Source organism: Mustela lutreola, chromosome 3 (genome assembly GCF_030435805.1).
Source record: "Mustela lutreola isolate mMusLut2 chromosome 3, mMusLut2.pri, whole genome shotgun sequence".
NCBI classification, from domain to species: Eukaryota; Metazoa; Chordata; class Mammalia; order Carnivora; family Mustelidae; genus Mustela; species Mustela lutreola.
In genome coordinates this window covers 38,976,657-39,004,006 of record NC_081292.1, presented here as the reverse complement: position 1 = coordinate 39,004,006, position 27,350 = coordinate 38,976,657, and the positions used below count along the sequence as shown (strand labels likewise).

The 27,350-nt window shown below is 44.1% G+C and overlaps 1 protein-coding gene across 1 annotated transcript in view; it reads left to right on the top strand.

The window, feature by feature from the left end:
* The window catches only part of LAPTM4B (lysosomal protein transmembrane 4 beta), a 74,967-nt gene extending 52,007 nt beyond the window's left edge, over positions 1-22,960 (top strand). The window contains exons 6-7 of the mRNA XM_059165961.1: positions 3,429-3,524; positions 21,852-22,960. Of these exons, the coding sequence (XP_059021944.1) occupies positions 3,429-3,524; positions 21,852-21,929 (174 nt within the window). The 3' untranslated portion in view covers positions 21,930-22,960. The remainder of the gene's footprint in view (positions 1-3,428; positions 3,525-21,851) is intronic.
* Positions 22,961-27,350: the final 4,390 nt, after the last annotated feature.

Sequence of the window (27,350 nt, the reverse complement as noted above, 5' to 3'; positions counted from 1 at the left end):
ATGATGATCCATAGGGAGTCGTCTGAGTCAGCATTTTTCCCATGAACTGAACATGTTCCTACTGTGGTGCTCAGTGCTCGGGATGGGGGCGGATTTTATATGTGCATATTGAGGCTTCCTGCCTCTCCAGTTTGCTCTCCTCACCCCAACCTTCTGGCTTCTCCGTGGGCCCTGAATATGGTCCCTTGCCCTACCTGGCAAAAGGTTGCAAACTCTCAAACCCCTGACAATTTGTCTTCCAAAGGCAGACTTTTTTTTTTCTCTTTTCTTTTTAAGGCAGACTTTTCTTTAATTTCTGCTTGTTTTGGTCCCTCCCTCATGCTTTCAAATTGCGTGTATATCTTATTGCCGATTTTACCATTTTTACATGTAGGAGGGTTGGTCGACCACACCACACTTTCTGCCATTACCAGCGCAGAAGCCAGAACCTCCTAGTGCTCTTGGAGGCATTTTAACTTTGTAGGTGTTTTCCTTTGTCTTAGAAATGCTTTACCTTGGGATGTTGAGTCAGAGTTCACTTCTCTCACTGCTGTTTCTGTCCATGTGGCCAGAGCCTTGTTTTTTTTTTTTTTTTTTTTTTATTTAATAACCAGCAGTAATGGTTAAGAAAACATGCTGTGGGGGTGACTGTGAAGTTTGAGTGTATTAGTGGTTGAGAAGATGCATCATTCATTCATTTTTTTTTTTCCAGTAAATATTTATTAAGGGTCTCCCATGTGCCAGGCCCTGTTCTAGTACTAGGGTTAGGTTGTAAGAACAGTGTCTGCCCCGTGGTGCTTTTATAAATTGCAAAACACTTAATTATAATGATCGAATGAAAGGTACAATACAGACCTATCTCTAGCCTGTAGGAGATAGGCCTTTGTCTCAGTAGTTCGTCACTTAATACCTGCTTACTAACCAGACTGCATTTCCTTGAAAAGGTAGACTGTGCCTTAAGTTTTATCATCGTCCTAGCGCTATGCTGATGCCTTGCACTTAGAGACTTGGTGATTATTCATTTAAATAAATATGAGTCTACATGCTGTGATTGGATGTATCAGTTTACCTGATGAGTGGCTCTTGTGACCTAAATTCCCGGGTACTGTTTGATAAAGTTTATCACCACACAGGTTCCTTAGGATGATTTGTCACTGCATGTTTATTTGGGAAACATACTAAATATTTAATTCTCTTGAAATTGAGGAAGATGACAGAAATGTCAAGAAAGAAAGAAGGTCATTGATGTAAGTTACTGGGTTTTTAGAGGCAATAGGCCAGAGGGTTTCTTCCCCCTTGCTGTGATCAGTAAGTGAATGCATATGATAGTGTCAGGAACCCTTGAGAATGCTGGCTGGGCTTGTGAAGCCCCCGCCCCCAGGTGCCTCCCTTCTGCTGTTTAACGCTTGTGTTGTAGACATGCCAAGTGCAGAGGTCTCAGCTGGACTCAAAGAGAAGCTACTGCTCATGCTAAAATCATGGATGCCTGTAGTCTTCTCACAGAACACATAATTTATGAGTACGTGCAAACATTTGTTTTCGTTTGTACTGAAGTTCTCAGAAAGTCCAAGGCTCTTGTTTTCTCAGTAAAGGAATGACAGGATTGAATAAACTGAAGGTTTGAGTAAAATGAACATATTATGTGCATTGTTCAAGAAATACTCCCTTCCTGTCTCTCTTTTTGTCATTGCTGATACCCGGTTTTGGATTATTGCTGTCCAGAAACATTTCATAAAGTACCATTTTACACATTTTCATCTTCACATCATCACAGAATATTTAAATATGAGAAATAACCACCATTAAGGATGAGTGCAGCCTGAGACAGCATTCTGAGTATACAACGAAATATTTTACCTCAGTCTTCCAAGAAATGTCAAAGAAATGTTGACAGGCATTCCTTTTGTCTTTTAACATCTTTGATATAGAACAGCTTTGTTGCGATATAATTGATAAATCATAAAGTTCACCCATTTAAAGGGTACAATTCAGTGGCTTTTAGTATAGTCACGGAGTTGTGTGAACCCAGCTCTATGGTAAACAGGGTAACTTGAGGGCATTTTCATGACCTGCTATTATCCCTCATCTTCATCACCCCCAGATCCCCAATACCTGACAACTACTAATCAACTTTATCTCTCTACAGATTTGTCTGTTGGGGACATTTCATATAGATTTCTATAATATGTGGTCCTCTAGGACTGACTTGCTTTGACTTAGCATATTTTCAGGGTTCGTCCATGTTGTATATGTATCAGGATTCCTTTCCTTTATACGGCTGAATGATACCCACCCCATGAATATACCACATTCTGTCTAGCTGATCATCGGTTGATGGACGTTGCAGTCACTTCCCCACTCTGGCTCTTAGGAATACCGCTGCTTGAGCATTCGTGTACAAGAGTGCGTGTGGGCACGCGTTCCTTTCTCACGGGCATACACGGAGGAGTGGAACTGCAGGGTCGTATGGTCACTCTTTAACCCTTTGAGGAGCCACCAAACTGTTCTCCAAAGCATCTGCATCATTTCACATTGCCACCCACAGCGAACGAGGGTTCCGGTTTCTCCACATCTTTACATTTTTTGATAAAAAAGTGTAAAGTGGGAAAGGGATTTTGACATCCTCTAATTCTAATCCACACCTAGGTGCTCCGAGTGGAAGGGCAAGAGGCTCATAGTCTGCACGTCTCCCATGAACTTGTACTTTTATCCTTGGCTTTATTCTGGGCATTGATTTTAATGGTCTTCTCCGGATACTTTAGTATGAAGATGGAGATGATTTAGTGACCTCTGTTGACCAGAAAGCAAATTTATATGCTGTGAATGGTTTTTAAAAATTAACTTGAATGTGATTAGTTTAATCATATATAATCATGTAGAAGAAAAATTCTGAAGACGGAGATTAAAAATGTGATGAGAAGAGCACCTGGGTGGCTCAGTGGGTTAAAGCCTCTGCCTTCGGCTCAGGTCATGATCTCAAGGTCCTGGGATCAAGCCCCGCATTGGGCTCTCTGCTCAGCGGGGAGCCTGCTTCCCTCTCTCTCTGCCTGCCTTTCTGCCTACTTGTGGTCTCTCTGTCTGTCAAATAAATAAATAAATCTTTTTTAAAAAAGTGATGAAAAATGGGTTAACGCATGGATTGATCTGTGACATTGAGGAAAGCAAGTGTTTGTGGCAACTGTGCCTTCCAGCTACATACTCTCCTGCTCTCCCGTGTCCCCACCACCACCGCCTACCATCTTGGGAGAGGGCGGCTGTGATAGGATAAGCTGCCAGAAAGTTCTATACCGAACATTTGTAATTGTAAAGAGTTCTTGATTTAGTAGAGTTACTATGTGCACTTACAAGTTAGTAAATAAAAGTTCTGTAATACAGCTTTCTGTGGGGGGGGACTGAAAATTGTCTGAAGTTTGGAAATCAGAGACCTAATAATCACTACTCATTTACAGGGTTACCTGATTAGCTGTGTCTGGAACTGCTACCGGTATATCAATGGCAGGAACTCCTCTGATGTCCTGGTTTATGTTACCAGCAATGACACTACGGTAGGTGTGAAGTCATTCAACCTGGAGATGTTCACACGTCTACTGTATGACAGCTTCTAGATGTTTCTAGTGTGTTTGCTCTATTTTTACATTGTTGAAACAAACTTATGAGCTGCTTAGTCAAAAGATTGATAGTAGAGTGAAATGTGTTTTATTTTTCTTAGAGGATATTAAAATGTAGATAGTTCATGTATTTTATTTAAATAAGTTCTGGCTTATTCTTAAAAAAAATATTACAGATGGATAATACATGTACCTTCCCCATATTTATAGATCTCAAACTCGAATTACTAAGCCAGGGTATAAAACTCTAGATACCAGTTCGGCTTAGTATGACTGCTATCTGACTTGACATGTGAATTGGAACCCAGAAATTTGGTTGTAGAGCTAGAGAAATGAGAATAGCAGAGGTTGCTACATTTTTAAGTCTTGTTCTGTTCTTCGTTGTTCATACTTAAAGTTTTTTAACCTATTTAATATGATTATGGAAAACATGTCTTTACTGGAAGAGTCCTCAAAGTCATTCGTCCTTTATATAGATTATCTTAAACTGCCTGGCTCATAAGAAAAGTATAAGTCCTCTAGGTATTAACCTCTCCGTGTCCCATCATCTTTGTGTTCAGCACGGTGCCTGACAACAGTGCTTGGAACAAGTAGGTGCTCAAGGAGTGGTTAATGCAAAAACGACATATGTGGGATGGCGCTCGTACTGGACAGGATTGGAGGGATCTAGAACGGACGGCACGCATGGAAGGGTAAATACCAAGGGCGTGTTAAGTCTAAACCAGAACAGAGTTTGACATATTTGTTCTGTTTCTTAAATTGTGGTGGGTCACTCTGTGACCTCACTGAAGTCAGGACAGGTCCTGACTTGATTTCTCTGTATATAAAATGGGAATAAAACAGTTTCGTTCCTTATATTACATATATGTGTACCAGCTGATACACTGAGAACAGTGTGGAATTTCTGAGAGAAAGCATGCTGCACGTGAATAGTTCTTCTTCGTGTTCACCCAGCACGTCCTGTGTTTGAGCAGTGGTTTAAGAAGAGGCTCTGCCACCACCAGGTGCACAAAGCCCAGCGTGTCAGACGCTGAGGGGGCTCTTGGGGTTGGGGGGGGTCAGTTCTGCAGAATCCTGTGTCCTGATCACAGTAAACACATGTTTTCCTTCAACCCTTTAAATAATTCCTCTTGGTCAGTAAGTCTCTTTAAAGAAATAGCTGTTTGTAATGATCACAATTTTGGTAAAATTACTGGCTTAAGGAACTTTTTCCTTCATTCCGAGTTTCTGGATATTTAGTTAGCTGTAAGTTTTTTTCCTGCCTTTCTTCCTAAACAAGAAATCCCAGGGTACATTTATTGTCCTGCTGATGTAATGAGAAATCTAAACCAAGTTTGAGGTTTTTGAGTCTGAGGAACTAAGAGAGTTGCTAAACAGTAAAGATGCATCAGAATGTCACCTGAATGTTGCAGTTGTGAGCCTTGAGAAGTGTTGCAGGGACGATAATGCCTGTGCCTCACACGTTAGTGTTAGTGCGCTGTTGGGCGTGGTTTGCTCACGGCTTTCTGAAGGGTGGTGTGTATTTTTAATGGAAGCCAGGTGGAATGGCTGAAAAGGTATGCATTGTATAGATAGACCTCCAGATCCAAGGATACTCTGACATTTGTAGGAATTGGGGTGCTGAGAGAATTTAAGAACCATGAGTAAATCCTTAAAGTGCACCCAACTTGGCTTTTTAGAGGAAGCTTTCTATTTTCTCCCATTGAAAGATTCAGAATTAAACATGGAATAACAGGGAGGTTTTATTCAAACTAACATAGATTCAAAATAGTTACACTTTCAACTGAACTTCCCTAGCTCCACTAATAATAGACTTTTTTCTTCAGAAAAGCTTCCAGGTTGCAGGTGATTTGGAGTCACTAGGATTTGGGACCATAGACTCAAGCCAACTGTGATGGTTTCCTGGTTTGTTGACAGGAGGGGCTGGGGAATTGTTCAGCAGTGGTTACTGGTCATTATCTTCTTGGTCATCATGCTCTACCAACTTGACATTTTTAAGACAGGAAACTGTGTTGCTGATAATGTTTCTACTTTCTCAAAGTTCCCAGTGAACCTTTCTTTTTCTCTGTGTATGTGTGTGTGTGTTTCTTATAGAAGCATATTCCTGGGGAAGAAAGATTTATTATTTCTCATAAGTAGGTTGTAATCTACTCCAAAATGTAGGCTAAATATACCACCCGAATCTCAGCTCTTCTGACAGTATTTTGAAAGCTTTTTTTAAAAAAGATGATGTGCTTTTTTTTTTTTTTTAAGAAGTCCTTATTATACCTAACATAATAACTCCTTAATAGCATAAGAGATCTATTAAGTGCTCAGATTTCCAGCTGTCTCATACATGTTTTTCTAGTGGTTTATTTTAAATAGGAGCTATGGGTCAATCTGTATTAATAAAGATTCTCATTTTTTGTTACGGAAACTAGTTCGTCCTACAGACTAGATTTGTCTGACTGCCTGTAATGTAGTCCTCTGTATTCCCAGTAGATCAGCGCTCGGATCTAGAGGCTTCCCACAGTCATATCCACCGCCCCCCCCCCTTTTTTGCTGCAATATTATTGGTTCTTCAAGCAAGAGGCAGATAATGTCTGGCTGATTCTGTCTTTGGGGATGCCAGCAGCCATGAATATCTAACACCTGGACTCAGTGACTCATTAGGGTTTGCAATATAATTACATGCCATCACTCCTTGTTCATTCATTAGCTGGAATACTTCTGTAAAGAGCAATTTTCCCTCATATGTGATTTGCTTACGCAGTGGTACTTGTGACCTGGGTGCATATACTTGGTTTTGTTATTTATCAGTTGTCCCAGTGGCAAGTTGGTCTGTCATTCTCTAATGGTGACCAGTGAAGGTTTTTCTGTTTGCTTGTTTGTTTTTATGTAACACATGAAGTCATGAAAAGAGGCCTATGAGGAGAAGAGCTGGGGGTGTCCAATTGAAAAGTAAACTATCTTGATATATTTTACCAGTAAGCCTAAAGAAAACCATAACCTATTATTCCGTACCCTTTGAGACTTTCAAAGGAAAAAAAATAAAAGCTTTCTCTAAAAAGCTTGTACATTTTAGTTAAAATCCTTATTGATGCTCAAATTGTACTATCTTTGGGCAGTGGGAGCCTCTTCAGGTCGGCCCCCTGGGGTCTTTTGACAGAACCATGGCTTCTTGGCTGTCTAGTTGACAGGATCCTTGATGCTCCTCTTGTCCATTTATAATCCCAGACCCGGAATCAGCCATTTCTTCAAGGAGCACTGCTTAATTAGGTGGAGACCATATCTAGATTTCCAGGGTTGGAGAACGTAATTCTTTTTAAGCAGGGCTCCCCATGTTTGAAGACTGTTTAGACTCGAATGAAAGGAGTTAATGCTTGCATTCCAACTTAAAAACTCTAAATATACCAAAGCCACACTCTGAGACCCCAAGTGGGGGTTGGAATGATCTAGTTCTGTCATTTTCGCTGGTCTTCATCGCTGTATTAAGATCCTCGTAGCATGTAATAATGTATGCTGCTCTTTTGTCCCTGTCTTATTGGGAATCCACACTGACATAATAACATGTTGCTTTCACTTCCTATCAGATTCTAAGCCAGATGGCTTTTCTCCCAGGCTGAATAGTCTCAGGGTGACCTCTGTGGACGCATCCTCTGGGGGCTCTTGTTGGTAGAAAATAAATGTTCTTTTTTTTTTTTTTCTCCTCTAAAAACGAACACATATTATTAGCCGGATATGTAGTTTCTCAAACACTACTGAGACGGAGGATGGATGAGTTACCAGATACTGGAATCATTCCCTGGGTTAATCTAACCTCCAGTTTCCCAACCAAACCATAGCAAAACCTTGGAAAGCAATGCTTAAGACATAGGGGGCACACAAACTCTATTAGTTCATAATGCTCTATGATCTTTGGTTTTTTTTTTCCATGGTGCCCATAGGTCAAACGAAATACCTAACTGTCCATTGCATTTTAAGTAGTCAGGTCCAAACAACTTAAGAGTGGAAGTGAGTGTGATACCTGCCACTTCTTGCTGTGTTTTCCTTGGAACTTAAAAAAAATCCCACAGTGCCCCCTTGAGTCGCTGAATTCCGTTACAGGGTACCCTAAGCACCCTCCTTTTTGGACACCGTGGTAGAAATCACGCTCTGAATATATGTTATGTAATACCACATTCTCTCTCCGCCTCAACCAAAATTTGGCCCTAAAAGGAAAAATGTGTTAAATACCAAACATGTAGATTATAGAAACAGATTTTCTTCACATTAAAATTTATGCAAATCGAGATTTAAAAACTCTTTTAATCTGTCTTGCTAATACTAGTGAAGATTGGAATCATAGTAATACCCGGTATTTAGTTAAATCCCAGAGTAGGGAACATGATTCCTTTGGAGTCTGAGCACTCCAAAAGCAGCGAGATTACTATTTAGCCAAAATGGCATCTCATTGACTTGAGTAATGTAGGAAAATTCCTATTTAGGGATAAATAGGAAAATTTTAAACTTCGTAGAGCCTGTTGTGCCATGCCATTTTGTGGGTGCTAATCCAGATTAACATTACATACGGGTTTATTGTGTTGGTTTCAGAAAGTATTTTGCTGTGTGGCACCTTGCTTTGAGTTTGAGTGGTTGAAGAACACAGTTAAGAAAATGGCAGTGGGGGTACCTGGGTGGCTTAATCCGTTAAATGTCTGCCTTCAGCTCAGGTCATGATCCCAGGCCCTGGGATCTTGCCCCTGTGTCGACATCAGGGCTCCCTGCTCAGTGGGGAGCCTGCTTCTCTCTCTCTCTCTCTCTCTGCCCCCCCCACCTATGCTCTTGTCTTTCTGATAAATAAATAAAATGTTAGAAAGAAAGAAAGAAAAAGGGTGGGGGGAAGTCAATGACCCTGTGGAAGCCAGATTATCTCCCTGGCAGCCGGAGATTAACAAAAGGCTGACCTTGGGCTGTCAGAAAAGCCACAACACAAATTCCTGTTTGGCTGAGGTGGTTGGGGGTTGGGTGGGATTTAATAGTGATCCTAACAACTTTCAGAATTTGTGCATAAAAAATCTGCTGCTTTTTTCCCTCCTCCTCTTGTTTTTAAAAATCAGGCATTTCTGCCTAGGTTGGCTATGGTTAGAAACAGGTTCCTGACGATGGAACACGAGTCCCTTTATTCTCCCCCTCCTCCTCTCCGCTGTAGAGAGAGGTAAAGGGAAGGGAATAAACTAATTGCCAACAGGAGAGATTTTTAGTTAGACTTCAGAAGAAGGTCCTTCATGCTGGAGAAGCTAGACTGATGGCAAGATGAATCTCTGATTCCTGTCTTGCAGAGTCTTTTTTTTTTCTTTTTCTTTTTTTCAGATTCTTGTGGAATCTTGAGGATTCTTGAGGAAAGGTCATCACTTTCAGAAAGTTTAAGAGAGGGCTTCCCCCAGAAGACGAGTTACTAATCTGGCTCTCAAGCTCTCTTCAAGTCCTGGCCATTTCGGATTCATTAAACACACTTCACCAGCAACACATAACCTTTCATCAGACCTCTGCCTGTAGCAACCAGAGGGTCCAGAAGCAGTGGTGGGTTGCAGAGGGCAAGGTTGTTTAAGAAGAGGACTTTCTGTAGAGTTTGAAAGAGTAGCCTGTGGGTTAGACTCAGAAACTTCTGGCATACCACATACTGGAATCCAAAAAGGGGGTCTTACTTGTAACATTTCAGTGGTAGGTCTCCTTTTGCCTTGCAGCTTAATAGTTTGTATGATCTCTCCTCCTTAAGCTTCCCCCACCCAGCCTTTAATTTTAAAAGGCCAAGAGAGCTGAGAAGTTGATAGACCTTTGGCAAAATCTCAGAGAAGCAGAGAGCAATTAGACGATTTCCAGAGTTAAGGTTCCTGTGAGGATGGAGATGCTCAGGGTCTGATCAGGGCAACAGTTGAGATACTGTGAGGAAGAGGGGAAGGATTTGAGAGAGCTGGAGGAGGTAGAAATGAAAGTTGATCATTGAGGGGCTGTGGAGGGAGATGATTCTCAGGGGTATCTCTTGTGTATGACTGTACCTGAAACATAAAAACCCCTTACTCTGAGGCTAGGACAAGACCTTGGAAGTTACCTGCCCAGCCACCTTCTGGTGTGCTGTCTCCACAGCTGTTGCCGCAGATGCCATCTACCTGAGGGCTGAATAATTCCAGTGATGCTCTGCTTTTTGCATCTCTTAACACCTCCCTGGTCCATGGCTTTGGGAACACAGCTTTTCCCCATACACTTGAGTAGCGGTTGCCATCTGCCAGGATCTAAGCTGGGTGCTTCATGTAAATGAGCTCATTTTGTCTCCCAAGATCCCTTGAAGAAGGTTCTCCTAATCCCTATACACAGGAGAGTCCGGTCACTTCACAAGATGACAGGGCTCACGAGAGGCAGGAGGGACAGTGTGCCTTGAGCAGCCTGGCTTCTGTCTGTTCTTAGGCAACCCCTTCCCCCTAGACTGTCGTCTGCTGAGATGGCAGCCAGGACCAGGGCTTCTCAGCACTGGTGCCTGGCACAGGCCTCCCTGGAGCGAGGAGTGAAGCAGCCACACAGCTCATTCTCAAGGAGAGTCGCAAACTTGAGAAGCAGTGGGACTTTTTAATTTCGCTCACTTACTTCTGCTTTTTCTTAGCACAGTGGAAGGGATGGGAGGGTGACTGAGGAAGAAAAGCACAGGTTTAAAGGAACCTTTATAACAGTGAGGCAGCCGCCTCCTTCAGAGTTGTGCTGCTGAACAGTCCACTTCTGGTGACGCAGCCCCCAGCATCCTGATCCCTGCTGTGTGCACACAGCTGCAGGGGTGTCCACCTACCGGTCCGAGCGGGAAAGCGTGGTGCACGAGATTTCCTCCTGAAAGCTCTTCACCTGCTTTCACGTAGTTTCACGTAGTTTCCACGGTTCTAGCTGACATTATATGACATTAACTCTGCTCATACTGCTTCCCTCCATTAGTAAAATACAGCACTTTAAAAAACATCCCGGTCTGCTAGAAATTATCTGTGACCCATACCGCTTTTTAGTCCTTTAATCCAGCAAGCATCTGGAGTGGTCAGTCAACACATAGATATTTGAAACCTAAAAGTTCTGGAAGAACACTTCAGACAAACCCAGTTTTCCTTGTGACCTTGGATAAGAGGATATTAATTAATTGTAACCCTTCTATAATATAGCAAGCAAAAGCAACTTACAGTAGTTTTATGGTGAATTGAGGATATAGTTAACCTCTGTTTTCATTGTATTTTACTTTAAAACACGTACAGCAGTTGACTGACGTATCACTCATGTCCGCGGTAGAGTTCATACTGATTTTTACTCTAACAAAGGAGACATTGGATTTTATTTTTTAACTTAAGAAAATTTTCTGGGTATATATCTTAATGAAGCAATAAGAAAAATGTATAAGGATGTTCGTGCAGCATCATTTTTAACAGCAAAAGTAAGTATCAAAGTGCATTGTCTAATAACTGGGGAGTGGTTTGGTAAAATAAGGGTCCATCCCCTTGACAGAATGTCTTTATTGTCATAGAAATTATTATGAACTACAGACGTAGTAATGGAAGAAAGGCTTGTGATGTTTTAAAAAGCGGAATACGGAAGTTTGTATTGCAATTAACAGCTAGGAAAAAACCAAGCTCGTAGGCACAAATTAGATTGTAATAGAAAATTAAACATTGATTCATTGGATGCTGGAAATCAAAGCAGGAGACATTTCTCCCTTTCCACTGATGTGAGGGAGGGAGGGGGGTGTGTAGGGAAGGGGGAACTGGGTAAAATGGGAAAGAAGCTGAGATGTGAGGCAGTGAGCAGTTCCACAGCTGCCTTGGCAGCCTCTGGAAGGAATGGTGTAGAATTGTTAAGGAGATGGCGCGGTAGGTGGCGTCGCACGTTCAGGCTGGGAGATCAGGCTGGGGGACCGCTGGGGAAGCAGCCGGCGTGTTTTCCAGAAGGTTCCCATGGTGATGCATGCCAGCCATTTCTTCCATCTCCTCTGTAGTTAAATTAAGTATTTTTATTTTAGAAAAAAGTATAGGCTTTTAAAGATGTATTTATTTAGATACAGTTTTTTAAGCATTAGATACTTAAGTGCTCAGAAGGTTCTTAACGTTCAGTCTCAGCTGCTGTATTATTTTGGTGTTTCCAGACCAAATACCTTGCTAGTGAGAGTTTTTGACCCAATTTGAACTATTTGAAGTATGTGTTCTATATTATGAGTATAATCTATAAAAGAACTTGAATTCTCTGCTGAGAATTAAGAGAAATAATGACTTCCTCCTATAATACCAAACAAGTACAATTTATAGTAGTTTTGCAGTGAATTGAGGATAAAATCCTCTGTCTTGGCTTTTGGAAATGATTCCGTTGGCTGGCAGGGCTCGGCAGGGGGATTTCTCACTAGAACCTCCTAAAATCTGCTTACCTCATCTCCTGGTGGGTTGGATTCACTGGATACAAGATGCCGCCAGTTGTAAATTGCACCATTATTTTAGATGCTGTCGATTACAAGGCAAAGCCTAAATTTAGATGTTCAAGTGTACAGAAACATGTACCTTAGAATTTTAAAAATGCAGTTATGTGTATGTCTTTACTTATTTATATTATTGGTGAGGATATTTTACTTATTTATATTATTGGTGAGGATATTTTTCAAAGTTTGAAAATAGTTAAATCTAGATTCCTTAAAGATAACCCAGACTTTCTGTTTGTGATAACCCCGTGCCAAGTGCCCAAATGGTTATTTCAGTTAATTGTGAAGACTTGTGAGTCCACTATCTCCCCTTTGCTGTTAGGCGTGCATAAAGGCAGCTCCTCTAAACAGGCAGGTGTGGTGTGACCAATTTAAGACAAGCATTAATTTAACGGCTGCCTGTTTTAAACAAGATACATTGTGGACTGTTACGGGGTTTAACAAATGGCGAAGAAGAGAAAATTTTGACTTCCTGTGAGTAATAGAAATGGACCTTTGGAAGAGTTCCCTAAGTGCCTCTAAATGCTGAGGTGGTTGTAAGGCTGTGTAATTTCACATCTGACAGTAGCCTGTTTCCAAGGGCCAGATTCAGGGTAGTGCTTTCCCTTAGAACAGGCAAAAGTGAACTTTCTCTATAAAGAGCCAGAGAGTCAATATTTTAGGTTTTGTGGGCCATATGGTGTCTGTCGTAACAACTCAGCCCTGCTGGTGTAGTGTGAGACCAGCTGTAGGTAATCCATACGTGAGTAAGTGTGGCTGTGTGCCCATCGAACTGCATTTATGGATGCTGAAATTTGAATTTTATGTAATTTTCACATATCACAAAGCGTTTTTTTTTTTTCCTTTAAACCATTAAATGTTAAGAACTGTTCTTAGGTTGCAGGCCACACGAAAAACAGGTGCCAGGCCAGAGTTGGCCCACAGAGTTCAGAGACCTCTGCCTTAGTGGGAATTTCAGCCAAGTTTTCTAGGCATTTGTAGGACAACTATTTGAACCATCCCGAGGAATTTAATGGTCCTGGCTTTTGGCCTTGAAAGACCTCCGAGTTGAATTTTCCCCTCCTGCAAGTGAGTTGGCATAGAGCAGCCCCTAATCCTTTGGCTCTTGCAAAGGATATCTCTTTCCTGAGAAAGTTACAGTTCTCCCATATTTCTGATTTTGTCTATGGATTTGAATCAGGCTTATATTTAACAAACTATAGTAGAAAATGAATATAAGAATAATTTGCTTGTAAAACGGTCACTAAAATTTTGTAAGAGAGTAGTTAAAGCTGTTACATGCATTGTCATTCACTTTTTTACAAAGATTTGTTCCATAAATGGTGGTTTTAGTTTATTGTCAAAAAGAATAGTACATACTTCCTTTCTTCTCTCTCTCTCCTTCCCCTTCTGTTCTTTCTTGTTATATCCATCTCTGTGTCTAGCTATCCATTCATGTATGGAATGAAAACTATATCCCAGTTAATTTCCATTCATCAGCTTCCTCCACTAGCAGATAACCTGTCCACTGGTTCAGGCCTCGTCCGTTTCAGTTAGTGTGGTGTCCTCAGTGCCCACACACAATGGGACCCACGCTCATTGACGAAATGAACCAAAGTATTTAACAAATTGTCTGTCTCGCTCTCTTCTTGATCGCTGTCAGAGGAAATCGCTTAGGTTATGTGAACTAGATCAGCTCTGAGCCCGTACCCCCAACCACCCAGCCAGCAGTCATCCCGAGAGAGCACTCTGCGGGGCTCACTCCATTTCTTCCTCGTCACCGTGGCCAGTGAGCTGGGAGTCCTCTCTCAACTTGTTAACGTTTAGTCTCTTAGGTCTTTTCGGCTCTGTTTTCTCTTCCATTTTTTTTTCTCTCCGTTGCTGCCAGATCGATCTAAATCATAAACCCGATTTGTCAACCCCTTATTTAAAAGTCTTTGGGGGTTCTGCCATTTCTTAACTGTAGCATTTCTTAGTGGTGATGTCCCCCACTTTGCTATGTAGATGGCCTTTGTGACTCGTGAGGTAATACTTAAAATAAGTTTACCAGTGGTTTTATGTTGGGTTTTTTTTTTTTTTTTTTTTTTTTTTTTTTTTTTTTGCCTTTTTGGTATATAGGAACAGATCTAGGATTACCCCTAATATCCGTCTCAGCTGCTTGCGTTAAAAATTTTTCTTAAAACGAGAGGAGGGAGCAGAATTGTAACTTTGTCCTGCCAACTCTCTCTTACTTGTGAGGCAACTTCTAGGGACTGTTCATGGGTATGTTGTGGCTGTGCTTTCATGAATACCGGACCCCTTGTCTCCCACCCCATAGCTCCCCAAAGAAGACAGCACAAGAGAAGTCTCCATTCCCAGTGGTATTTTCTGTAGTTTTTCACATTTTGTGGGTAGAAAAGGGCAGTTGGTTTTGTAAACAGAATCTGTATATGACCACAGAGGAGAGTTCTCTCACATGAGAACGTTACCAAAGTTCCCAAAGGTCCCCCACAGCCCCCCAAAATGGTGAGGACCACTGGCTTCTGTGAAAGAAGGGGCCACTTTTCTGTCTCTGCTTACAAGACCAGCTGGAATCATGCCCGTTGTTCCAGGCTCATCTCTGTAATGCCACTAAGGCTCTTAGCTCTCCAGACAGCAGACTGCCTACACCTTGACCTGGGTGCCTTGGTCTTTCATGACGCACAGTTTGCATGTGCCTTCCCCACCCCCCCTGGCTTGAGTGCGCTGCTAGGCTGACACAGGGCACCCTACTCCATGTTAGGTGTGTTAACTCCCTTAGATCCTTAAACGCCGCTTGGAAGGAAGCCTGTGATGGTCTTCATTTTACAGATACGCAAACTGCAATTCAGGCAGATTCAGTAACGGAGGACCATAAATCACAGAAGACCTTTGAACTGAGGTCTTGTGTTTGACTGTCCACCACCATATTACCTCTAGAATTTGATCATGGCCACACATCTGCTGAGTGATAGAACTCAGATTTGAACACCCTTGTGACCACGAACCAGTTCTGAGAAAGGGATATGGAAATATAAGACTCTCACCTTCTAGAAACTTTTTGAAGAGGAGAAAGGTAAATGTATATTAGACGGTTAATAGTATAGAATTATCAATAATTTAGTTGATAAATTACATAAGTGCTTCAGGAAAGTGATTTTATGTCTTGAGTTCAGAGGGCTATGTTATAATGACTGCCATTTCCAGTGTGATTCTTGGGACTTTTTTTTTTTTTTTTTTTTTAAAGATTTTATTTATTTGACAGAGGTCACAAGTAGGCAGAGAGGCAGGCAGAGAGAGACGGGGGAAGCAGGCTCCCCGCTGAGCAGAGAGCCCGATGCAGGGCACGATCCCAGGACCCTGAGATCATGACCCGAGTCGAAGGCAGAGGCTTTAAACCATTGAGCCACCCAGGACTTCTTAGAACTTCTTCAATCTACAAGGAATCTGGAAATCTGTCATCATAGTGTTTTTGTTCCAAGAATTTACTGTCCTGTAATTGTGTGGCATGAAGATGGGGAGAAGAGTGTTGTCGAGGCTGGACTGTTTCAGATCTCCGTCTTAGAAGTGAACCTAACTTGGGCCGTGGGTTGTTTGGGTTTATATGGAGCAACGTGAGAAAGAAAAGCATTCCAGGAGAGAAAAATCAGGAGCCGGAGTGGGATTGGTAATGAGGTGCTATGCCTGGGAGGTCTGGGAGTAGATCTGGTCGGGTAGAGGCAGATCCTGGGCTGAGCAGTTGGGTAGGACGGACGAGGGTATGAGCAGCACAGAGGGTGTGGTAGTAAGTGAGGGAATTGCTCATTTTCCCATCGCACACGTGTATCCGTGGGGCTACTTCTGGGCACCATAGTTCTCTAGTTCCCACCAGTGCACAGGGTGTGCTGCATTGTGCTTTAATGTGGAGTTGGGAGCTCAGAGGACCGGAGAAGACTCTCAGGCAGGGGTGCGGCGGGTCCTGATCACCGTCTCCAGGCGAGCACGTTTCACCCGAGATACTAACTTCATTCAGCCCACACCACATTCCCCTGTTGCTTTGTTTGTGTCTATACTGCACGGGGTCCAGACCCTGCCACCCTTCTCTTGCCTTTGAGAGTCACAAACCTGGCAAGTTGGCTCATCTACAGGCCCCTGCAGAAGCTCCTGTCATGCCCACGGCTCGCCTGCCAGCCAGCGAGGCAAAAGGAGCCATGTGGCCCTCAGCCTGCCCCCATCTTCAGGTTGAAAGTTGCCCCTGGATGACGGAGTCCTCTTCCCTTTAACACTGCCACGAGTACTCTTTCAGTTTTTTAAGTTAGTAGTCGTCATCTGTGTTGTCAATGTGGTATTTCATGTGCATAGCTAGAGCTCATGGCATTGAAAGACTGATTTCTCCCTAATTGCCCTGCCTGTCTCTTACCTCTCACCCCAGCAGTGAGCATCGCTCACTTCCTTTTCCTGTTTCTTCTAGTGTTTGCCTCTATTTTATCTTATTATTTTATTTGTTTTTAAAGTTTTATTTATTTGACAGAGAAACAGTGACAGGGGGAATACAAGCAGGGCGAGTGGGAGAGGGAGATGCAGGCTCCCTGCCGAGCAGGAAGCCCAATGAGGGGGTCAATCCCAGGACCCTGGGATTGCGACCTGAGCTGAAGGCAGACACGTAAACGGCTGAGCCACCCAGGCGCCCCTTGCCTCTCTATTTAAAAAAATAATGTCTACATTGCTATTCGATGATCTGTTCAAGATCTCTTTTGACTGCTTATTGTTGAACAGGATTTTACTCTCCTCCTCATGTTCTCCGCTTCCCTTGTCCTTCTCCTATCATACCAGATTCTCCGGTGCTGTCTTCAGTGTTTACCTTTGACAAGGCACATATGTATGGTTCGGTGCAGAGCTCTGGGATAGACATTCTCTTACATGGTGTTGGATTTTCCCCAGCAAACATTTGCCTTGTTTTTTTAGCTGCCAAGTTTTTTACCTGTTAACCTAAGTCCCCATCCTGTCTCTGTAGCTATGAGATCTGCCAACTATCTACTAACACTGACTCTCTCAGATCTGTCAGTTCTCCTTTCCTAGGGCTTCTCCTTCCCTAACCCAGGGTAGACGAGATGGCACACAGCTGTCATCCGGGTCACTGGTTTCATTTTAACGTACCACTTGTTAGGGTGCAGGCCAGCAAGCTGACTTCAGGTGCCATTTCCCACGTGCCTCTTCTGACCCCCGGTTTTGGACCTCCGAATCTCCAGGGATGGTTCTTTGAGAATCTGATGAAAGCTCTGAACACGCTTCCCGGGAAATAATTGCACAAACACAAAATTTGGCCTGTTGTCTTGTGAATGTCTGAAGACATTTGTGTAACTTACATGGAACAATTTGGATGATGTCATCTTAGCAACTATAGAGTTCCAAATAAGCCTTCGCCTTCATTGTGCCTAAGCTCTAATAGCATAAGTCCAACTTTAACCATAGTATCCAAAAATCTCCTATTTTTACCAATAAATAGTTCTTTTCTCTTGAGCATTTTTATCATTTCTTAGTATTTGATGGAATGAATTTGTTTTCCAAGCTTTAATCACTGGTGGATGTATGGCCAGCTGGAATCGCTTCTCTGTTACATTTTGCAACCTTTGATATTAATTTCTTTCTCCCTCCAACTGTTCTATATATCGATGTAGCTAGGAAAATGAAGTTTGCTCTGGTAACACTCTGAGTATTTGTTGAGTTGAATTGAAATGACTGAGGAGTTGCCTTTCCCACAAGCACACTGTAACCGAGCAAGAGAACTCCCAGTTAAAGAGACACTCCAGACAGAGTCTAATCTTCCTAATGAACCGCTGCCTTCTGGGGTCATTGGCAAGAGGGATTTTTCCATCTGCAAGGAATAAAGTTACACTTTCACACAGTCACTCCATGGTTGAGCTCCTATTAAGACAGACTGCAAGGGATGGTACTTAGATTAGAATTTCATTGTATTGAATATTGCTTCAAGTAAAGTGGTCTGTGGCTGAGATTTGTAATGTGTCTTTGTTTGCCGACTCACTGAGTAGCTGCCACGTACCAGACAGTGACTTCCTTTTGCAGTAGGCTGTGACCTATATTCTTAGTCCTGAGAGATTACTTTTTAGCCATTCATTATGAATGACTAAATTTCGAAATGTGGAAGATGGAGTTTAAATGCCAACTTCTAAAAATGTCAGAATAATCGGATTTCAACCATTTTTGTTGTATGGCATCTTAACTAGCATGTTCTGTCTTAATTGACCCTAGTGCAGTTTTCTCAGATTTCCAAGTACTTCATTGATCTTAGTAGAAAAGGACAAGAGGAAGTGTTTCCAGTCAGTATCGACAGCCTATAATAGAGGAAGTATGGTGGCCCTGATGGCACCAACCCCTTCCTTGAAATTGTCAATAATATTAACATCATTTATATTTTAAAAAGATGACGTCGTTTCAGAATGTAAAACTTATACTCCATTTGGACAACTGTCAGTGAAAAGAGCATGAGGTACTGTGTGAAGACCGTTCTTCGGGCTGCATTTAGTATGTGGTGGTGAGGAAGCAGAGACAGGTGAGGCGGTCACAAGCCCTGGTGAAAGGACAGACTCTTCTTTCTGTCTGTACGATGCCATACACCAGGCATCTTGACTTTGGGTAAAGAGTCCGAGGCTGTAGGATATTTGAGACAAAAGCCAATATTGGGATATTAAAATTCCGACATAAAGTGAAACTTTAAAACAAGTTTGAAGGGGCGCCTGTAGGGGTGCCTGGGTGGCTCAGTTGGTTAAGCATCTGCCCTCAGCTCTGGTGATGATCCCAGGGTCCTGGGATGGAGCCTTGTATCCGGCTGCCAGCCCAGCGGGGAGCCTGCCTGTCCCTCTCCCTCTAGGCCCACCCCCGCTTTGCATGTTACCTCCCTCTCTCTCCAATACTTTTATAAATAATTAAAACAAGTTTGAAGATAAATTGCAAGAAGCAGTGACAAACTACCTAACTCAATGTGAACCCATTTTGATATAAGGCAAAGCCTGGGTGGCTCAGTTGGTGAAGTGACTGCCTTCAGCTTGGGTCATGATCCTGGAGCCCTGGGATTGAGTCCCTGCTCAGTGGGGAGCCTGCTTCTCCCTCTGACCCTTCCCCCTTCTTGTGCTCTCTCTCCCTCTCTTTCTCTCTCAAATAAATAAAATCTTAAAAAAAGGCAAAGTTACAGTACTTCTTTTTCTTTTAAAAAAAAAAAAGTCGTGTTTAATCTTTTGTGTACATTTTGCAGAATCTTGAGTGTTGCATTTTGCTGGGGAAAGAGAATAAATTGGATGCAGCGGCTGATTTCACTCCCTTTTAAGTAGCTCCGCTGTGTTTGAGGGTAATCTCTCCAAGGGTAATCGTAGATATGAATCAGGTAATTGTTTAATGAGGCTGAGGAGCATAGTGCTGGAGCTCAGTCATGCAAAATTTTGTATTTCTAGTTTCGCTCACAGCTGTGCTGCTGGCTGTAAGTTACCGTATCTAACGCGCACACACATACACAAACGCCAGTGTGCAGACTCAGGGAAGGAAGCTGTGGCTTTGTTGTAGAGAATGCTGCTGCCACACACTGGGTGAAGGGCCTTTGGGTGGAAGATGGGGCTCTGTTCATGCTCTGACCCCCGCCCCTTCTCACTGGGGTCCCAGCAGGCGCTCTGCCTTCAGACTGCCCAGCCTTGGCTGTGTGCTCACCTGTCTACCCGCAGCGCCGCCTCGCCTTTCTTGGCCTTATCCCTCTTCTCCAGACGCCTAAAGTGTTCCCTATGTGTTCTTAGATGTCTTGTTCACACCCACGCATTGATCATGCCCGATTTTATGGCTTCGCCTCTGGTCCTCTGTTAATCATTCTTTCTGCAGTCTACTCTGTTCCAATGACTGGGTGGTTTCTGTCTCCTAATTGGACCCTTACCGGTGCCAGCGTCCACTGCCTGCAATGCTAGGCTGCACTTGGCAGTCGTGTGCATGTACAGTGTCCCATGGCCAGCCCAGGCGATGCTTCACTCATTCATTCCACCAGCATCGGAGTTCTGTGCCCAGTACGCACTGGGCCGGACTCTGGCGTTAAGAAAGACTGGGCTTCAGCTCAGCAGGGGCTCCGAGACTGGGAGAAGAGGAGAAGTCGTCAAGTGGGTTAAAGTAGAGAGGTAGGAGTGGGTGTGTGTCTGTGTCTGGTATTGCTGGGAATAGCGGATGACAAAAACTTAGAACAAAAAACTTCAAACGTGAGTGTGTAACTCTGGAAGCTAAAAGGATAAATAAATGAAAACGCAAACATTGATAAATGTTTACCGTTTTCAGTGTAAGTGATCTCCATAATTTTGTTATTTTCCATTTGTGAATGTTCTTTGTCTTCGGACAAAGCACTTGAGGTGGGTAAGGTTTTCATTTATCTCATCTCTGAATGCCTGAGGGCAGGGACTGTCCTTTCTCTTAATTACCTTGTACCCACAGTGCCTGCTGTCTAGTAGGTGCCTAGTAAATGGTAGTTGACTATACTACTAGGCTGATGATACTGAGTTCAAATGCCCCAGTTGGTTTTTTACTACAGAATTAGTCGGTGTTTCCTTATGTTGCCAGTTCATGAACCATTCCAGGCACTTGTTTTTTACTTGAGATGTGAACAGGAAGGTTGTCAGTCAGCACAAGTGCTGTTCCTCTTGAGCCATTTACGGATGGTATCGCCCATCTCAGGTGTGCATCGAGCAGTGTTAACTACTCTGTAGACCTCCAAATCTTTGGCATCCCTGTATTACAGGTGTAGAAATGGAGGGGAAGTTAATTACTCGAGGCTCTGCTGAGAAAAGGTGGCCGATCTCCCCATGAGTGGTTCCCATGGTCAGTCAGGTGCCCACCCTCTTCGTGTGCACACGTAGGCATCTCCCAGAAGCCTTTCTCCTTTCAAAAGACAGTTGCTTCCTTTCTAGTCCTAGAGACACAGCCCTTTGGCCCTGCAGGTACTTTGACATCCAGGCTCGTGTGAGCAGGGTTAGAAAACCTAGAAGGGGCCAGAAATCTCTTCCCACTTTCTCCTTTAAAAAGTCGTCTTGGGGGAACGCCTGGGTGGCTCAGTTGGTTAAGCGGCTGCCTTAGGCTCAGGTCATGATCCCAGCGTCCTGGCATCGAGTCCCACATCGGGCTCCTTGCTCGGCGGGGAGCCTGCTTCTCCCTCTGCCTGTGTGCTCGCTCTCTCTCTCTCTCTCTGGCAAATAAATAAAATCTTATGTAGCCATTCATCAATTGATAGATGTTTTATTTTTTTATTTTTTATATACTTTTTAAAGATTTTATTTATTTATTTATTTATTTGACACAGAGAGAGAGAGATCACAAGTAGGCAGAGAGAGGAGGAAGCAGGCTCCCCGCTGAGCAGAGAGCCCGATGCGGGACTCGATCCCAGGACCCCGAGATAATGACCTGAGCCGAAGGCAGCGGCTCAACCCACTGAGCCACCCAGGCGCCCCGACGGATGTTTAAAAAAAAAAGTCGTCGTCGTCTCGGGGCACCTGGCCGGCTCAGTCGGCTAAATGTCTGCCTTCAGCTTAGGTCGTGATCCCAGGGTTCTGGGATCGAATCCAGCATCGGACTGCCTGCTTCACACTCAACTCCTCCCTGCTCATTTTCTGTCTCTTTCTTGCAAATAAATAAATAAAATCTTAAAAAAAAAAAAAGTGAACAAAAACGTCTCCTGGAAGTGTGGCCACTTGCTGGCGAGTTGAAATTTGGCACAGGTGATGACCAGCATTCCGTTCCGTGAGAGTCCCGTTGCCGTGAGAGCTCAGGGGAACGGGGGTGCACGTGTGCGCGCTAACCCGGGTGTCTGCTGTGTGTCTTCTCAGGTGCTGTTACCGCCGTGCGATGACACCGCTGTGAATGGGGCTGCCAAGGAGCCGCCGCCCCCTTACGTGTCTGCCTGAGCCCGCGAGCGCAGCGGGACTGAGCACAGCGACTTCAGTTCCGGACGTCGGAGCAATAGTCCTTTTTTTTCTCTTCTGGGATGAGCTCTCTGAGCTTCGTTGTTGCTGAAATGCTCCAGTTTTAAAATGTAGACGTTAAGTGAAACCCTCTTTAGTTTTAAGCATACACTGTGGCTAGAGCACGTTGATGGACTCAGTGTAGAGTCCTCTGGAGGGCGGCGCGCTGGGCTTCCGGCGTCCTCCCCGGGGTTCCCTTCCCAGCAGTCGGGATGAGCCCCCCGCGTCAGAGGCCGGGAGTTCATCATCACACCTTCCCTTTGTGTTCCTTCTGTTTCGAGAGTGTAAAATAAAATGAGAATTAGATGATGCTTTTCTTAAGCCAGTGTTGGAGCAAACCCTTCACACCTTACAGAGCACGCGTGTCCATTGTGTGATTATTGCTCTAATGACGGAGTAGGTGTCCCTGTCTATATAAATAAAACGAGAATTTCCTGAAGATTCTTTAGGACTTAAATTCAGTGGCAGTTTTGTATTTGCTGTTCAAGGATTCTGTCTGCGGGCGAAATTGAGACCTTTCAACAATTCCAGGCAGTGACTCACAGCCGCTCTCTGACGGCTGGTTTTAAACACCCACGGCTGGGGTCACGGATAGGCGGGTCTCACCTGTGTCACGGGAGAGGAGCTGATGCGTTTAGTACCACTTGGTGCTCCCTTTCTAGTTTATCATGCCCACCCTAGTCACTAAGGATTTATTTGCCTAAGAGTATGAAAAAAGATTTCCTTCTAATCTCCTTGCAAGGTATAGCATGCTATTTTGAAATTCCGAGTATGCCCAGTCATCTGTTCAAATGTAAAACGGTCTTCAGAGAAATGAGGAGAGGGGTGCTTTTCTTGTGGAATGTTCTTATCGCAACTACCGAATTTCAAGGTCATGTGTGCAAAAGTCACAGCTCTCCTGGTTTTCATTGTTTTATTCATTGTTGAGTGTGCTGTAAATGAAGGCTTTGCAATTAAAGTGAGATTTGCCCACATCTGAGAAAGTAACCTTTTGATTTTGTGGTGATCGTGCTTAGGGACCTTTCCCACTCACATGTGGCCATGCAGACACAGTTTGGCCCAAGGAAGCACCTTTACAACTTGTTTCTCTCTCTCTCTCTCACACACACACACACACACACACATTTGTGTGTGTGTGTAATTTTTTACCCCCTGTTTCATTGCTGATAAAACCAGAGCATCTCAGGCCAAGAGAAATGGAGCCCAACAGACCTGAGCTGCTCACACTTCCAAACCCCACCCCTGCCAGGCTCGGTGTGCTCAGCTGTTTTGCATACGGTTGCTTTATGTCCATGGTGTACTTTTTTTTTTAATAAACATATAATGTATTTTTATCCCCAGGGGTACGGGTCTGTGCATGGTGTACTTTTAATAAGCAGTTCAGACTTGACTCCATTCCAAGGGAGATCAAATAGAGGAGTAGGAGGGGGGGACTTTTGAACCCCTGAGACTCAGCCTCAGTGATTTCTTTTGGTGTATCTCATTAGTATTCTTTATAAACTCAGCCTAAGAAATTCTCTTCCTGGAAGCTTTGTGCCCATAAGAGTCGCAGTAAGTCGCAGTAAGTTAATCATTTTAAGAGCTGTTGGGAATGGAAAAGGCCTCTCGGACTGTTTCCCTGATCTCTGGAAGGCTCATAGGACATCACAGTTGCTTGCATGGACCTCCCTGTGATTTTCCAGCCGTCTGCCTGCTAATTTCTGTGTTCCAGAAAATGGCACATGGTTAAGTAGAAGTGTTGATTTTGAGTCTGGGGGCCGTCCTCTGAGGGAATATTGTTCGTGTTATGCTCAGAGCACACCACAAGACACCAGGATATCCTGTCACTCTCAGATGTCCCATCTGGAACTGGTGAAGCAGCCTTTCCTGACGCACAGCATAAGCCAGGCTGTGCGGGAAGGCCGCATCTGTAGTTCCTCTGAGTGATGACCTGTCCTCTCAGCTCCCCTGTGAGGTGGTGGTGTTTGGAGCCCATTCCATGACTCAGCAGTTTACTTTGTCTTTATCTCATTGCCAGTCCAGTTAAATACTTCTCTTAAAATTATTTTACTATTTTAAAAAAGATTTTATTTCTATTTTTTGACAGCACAAGTAGGCAAAGCGGCAGGCAGAGGGAGAGGGAGAAGCGGGCTCCCCGAGGGGGGGGGGCTGATGGGGGGCTCAATCCCAGAACTCTGGGATGGTGACCTGAGCCGAAGACAGACGCTTAACCGACTGAACCACCGAGGTGCCCTTCTTAAATGTTATTTATTTGACAGAGATCACAAGTAGGCAGAGAGGCAGGCAGAGAGAGAGGAAGCAGGCTCTCCGCCGAGCAGAGAGCCCGATGCGGGGCTCAGTCCCAGGACTCCGAGATCATGAGATCATGACCTGAGCCGAAGGCAGAGGCTTTAACCCACTGAGCCACCCAGGCGCCCCTTAAATGTATTTTAAATCCAACTTTAATATTTGACCCTCTTCCTCTGTTTGCTGTATACAGTCATTCCCTCATTTGTCCGCATGCCGGTATGCCTCTCGGTCACTCTACTGATGAGAGCGCCTCAGCCTTTTTCATCTTGACCATCCTCTGGAGATCCTTATGACTAGATCCTGGATGTTCAGCCCGGCGCCCAAAGGTGTGCCAGTGGACCCACCAAGAGACAGCCCATGTGGGAGATTTGGGGGTCTGTTCCTTGGGCCAGAGAGAACAGGAAGCGGGACACCTTTTGCCCAAGATGTGATCTGTCACCCTAGGAACCGAGCTTCCATTGAACAAGCTGGGCAGATTCCCAGAAGGCCCAGTCCTATGGAAGAGTTTTAAGACCAACAGACCCCCCCACCCCTTCCTGTACCTTCTTCCAACACAAAACCTCATGGCAGGATCTCTTCCACATCTGGTCTCCTCGTCCTTTCCCCCTGCCCCCCGCCCGGGTCTTACTAACCCCCTGAGAATGTAAAGAACCTTCCCTCTCCTCGCCTTTTTTGCTCCACCTTTTTTTTTTTTTTTTTTTTTTAATTACTCCATCTGTTCTGGCCCTAACTATTTTAAGTTTGCTGACCCAAACCATACCTCATTTTATGTGTCTTTTCACTCTCAGTTCGTTCATCAACAATAACTTACTAGCAATGATCTCACTAGACCATCTGTATAGATACTGTCCCCATTAGAGTTGTTTTCTCCATGGAGCAATGTATTGTCTTTGAAATATTCATCCTTGGAGAATAAAACCCTGCTGTGCAAACTGAGCGTTTGTGATCAAGGAAAACTAATGAGACTGTGAAAATAGTTCCCAGTTCTTGAAAAACACGTGTAGCTTTCACAACCCATCTAGAAACGGGCTTAAATATCATTAAATAATATTGCTTCTCATTACATAGGCAGTCACTAATGGTCTGGAGGGGAGAGGGCAGGTATCTTTGCCAGACTATCAAAAGAGCTGCACAAGGGGACTGCCAGCATCAAATACGGGCTCAGCCCTCCCCGGGCTGCCACCTTCAGACCTAACATGTATCAAACACAGAGCCAGAACCTAGAGCCGTGTAAAATGGGTTTTTTGGCAGCTCGGAGTGGAAGGGAAGGAAAAGGGCTTTGCAAGGATGTCTCCACACCCATGGAATTCACTTAAAAGTGTCTCTGCACACTAGCCAAGTTTTCTGCCAAATGACGAGTATGGAAGCCAACCAGATCGGTGACCTTCCCAGAAGCCCACGCACGCCTTTTGCTGACTATAGCACCCAGACATCAGAAGAGGGAAGCTGTCGTTGGCCAACCTAGGAAAAAAATCACATCAAGGCAGCCATCTTAGCACTCTCCCCTCATCAATGTGATCCTAATTAGCAAGAGCAGTTGCTGCTCCAGAACCCGGGGTTGGACTTAAAACAGAGTAATGGACTCAGGCTTGCTTGTTTTAGCCCAGCTCAAACTTAACACATGCTTTTTAAAAAGTCATTACAGTACACACACAGTTTTTATTAAGTGAGCGTATTAAGATGGGAACCTCTTTGGCTCAGCAAACAAAATTATAACCTCTCTTCTTTGGTGTATGTCAAGACACCCGGGGTCTGTTTCTCCAACAGAGCAAAGCGAGTTTGGAAGAGCACAGGGTGAGCCCAGTGGACTGGACATGGCTCGCCAGCGTGGTGGCTTTGAGCCACAGTTCTTCCAGGAAAGGCCCAGACTAGACGGGTCTTCATCTTGTCTGCCCCTTACTAGTCCCACATGTGGTATGGCATCTCAGCAACCCCTGTGCCTATTCAGAGCTTGGAAAGTCCTAAGTTCCCTGATTGCTGGAATCCTAGATATGGGACATCCAACCTGAAGAGCCCATAATGCTTCCACCTGTGGCCTCCACCTGCAGGAGCCCCCAGCTGTGGTAAGAACAAAGGGAACAAATGGATCTGCTCTCCGTGCCACCAGCCCCAGCACAAAGGACTCTGCTCTGTGTGGTGGCCTGTGTGAGATGTGGCTTTTCACCCAGTATTCATTTTAGCCAAAGGAATGTATTTGTAATTATTCTTTGTCAACTGTTTTACTTTCACTGGATGTTTCTTTAGTTTAAATTAAGTCCTTTTATTTATTTATTTATTTATTTATTTGCTTATTTTTAAGAAAGATTTTATTTATTTGACTGACAGAGAGAGGGAACACAAGCATGGGAATCGGGAGAGGGAGAAGCAGGCTTACCGCCTAACAGGGAGCCCAACATGGGGCTCGATCCAGGACTCTGGGATCATGACCTGAGCCGAAGGCAGATGCTTAATGACTGAGCCACCCAGGCACCCCAAGTTAAGTCCTTTTAAAATTAACATCTTTCGAGTCCCACATCGGGCTCTCTGCTCAGCGGGGAGCCTGCTTCCCTTCCTTCTCTCCCTGCCTGCCTCTCTGCCTACTTGTGATCTCTCTCTGTCAAATAAATAAATCTTAAGGAAAAAAAAAATTAACATCTTTCCTACGTAGAGCTCCCTTTAATAAATAATGGGCTCAGCTCTAGCCCTGCTTTTGTCCTGCTCTGTCTTCTCTATCTCGGTGGCTTACTGACATGACCTATTCATTGTACCCCAAATAGAAAATTGGCGCCTCTCACCTCAAATCTGTTCCTGTTGACTTGCGTTTCAGCTGGTGGCCTCCCCATCCTCCCAGTCATCCTTCCAGTCATGCCACTTGGAGCGAAATCACTGGTCCTCTGTCTTGTTCTTCTTTTTCCCTTTCCTCATATCTGATTAGTCTCCAGACCTGTGGTTTCCACCTTTAGATCAGGTGAAACCACGTGTACCACTTCCTGAGCCCCTCCAGTGTGCCTTCCGTTCTGCTGAGCACTGCGCATGTACAAACTTCATCTGCATAGTACAGAGGAGGGAAGGAGACTTCTAAAGGAAGGAAACCGG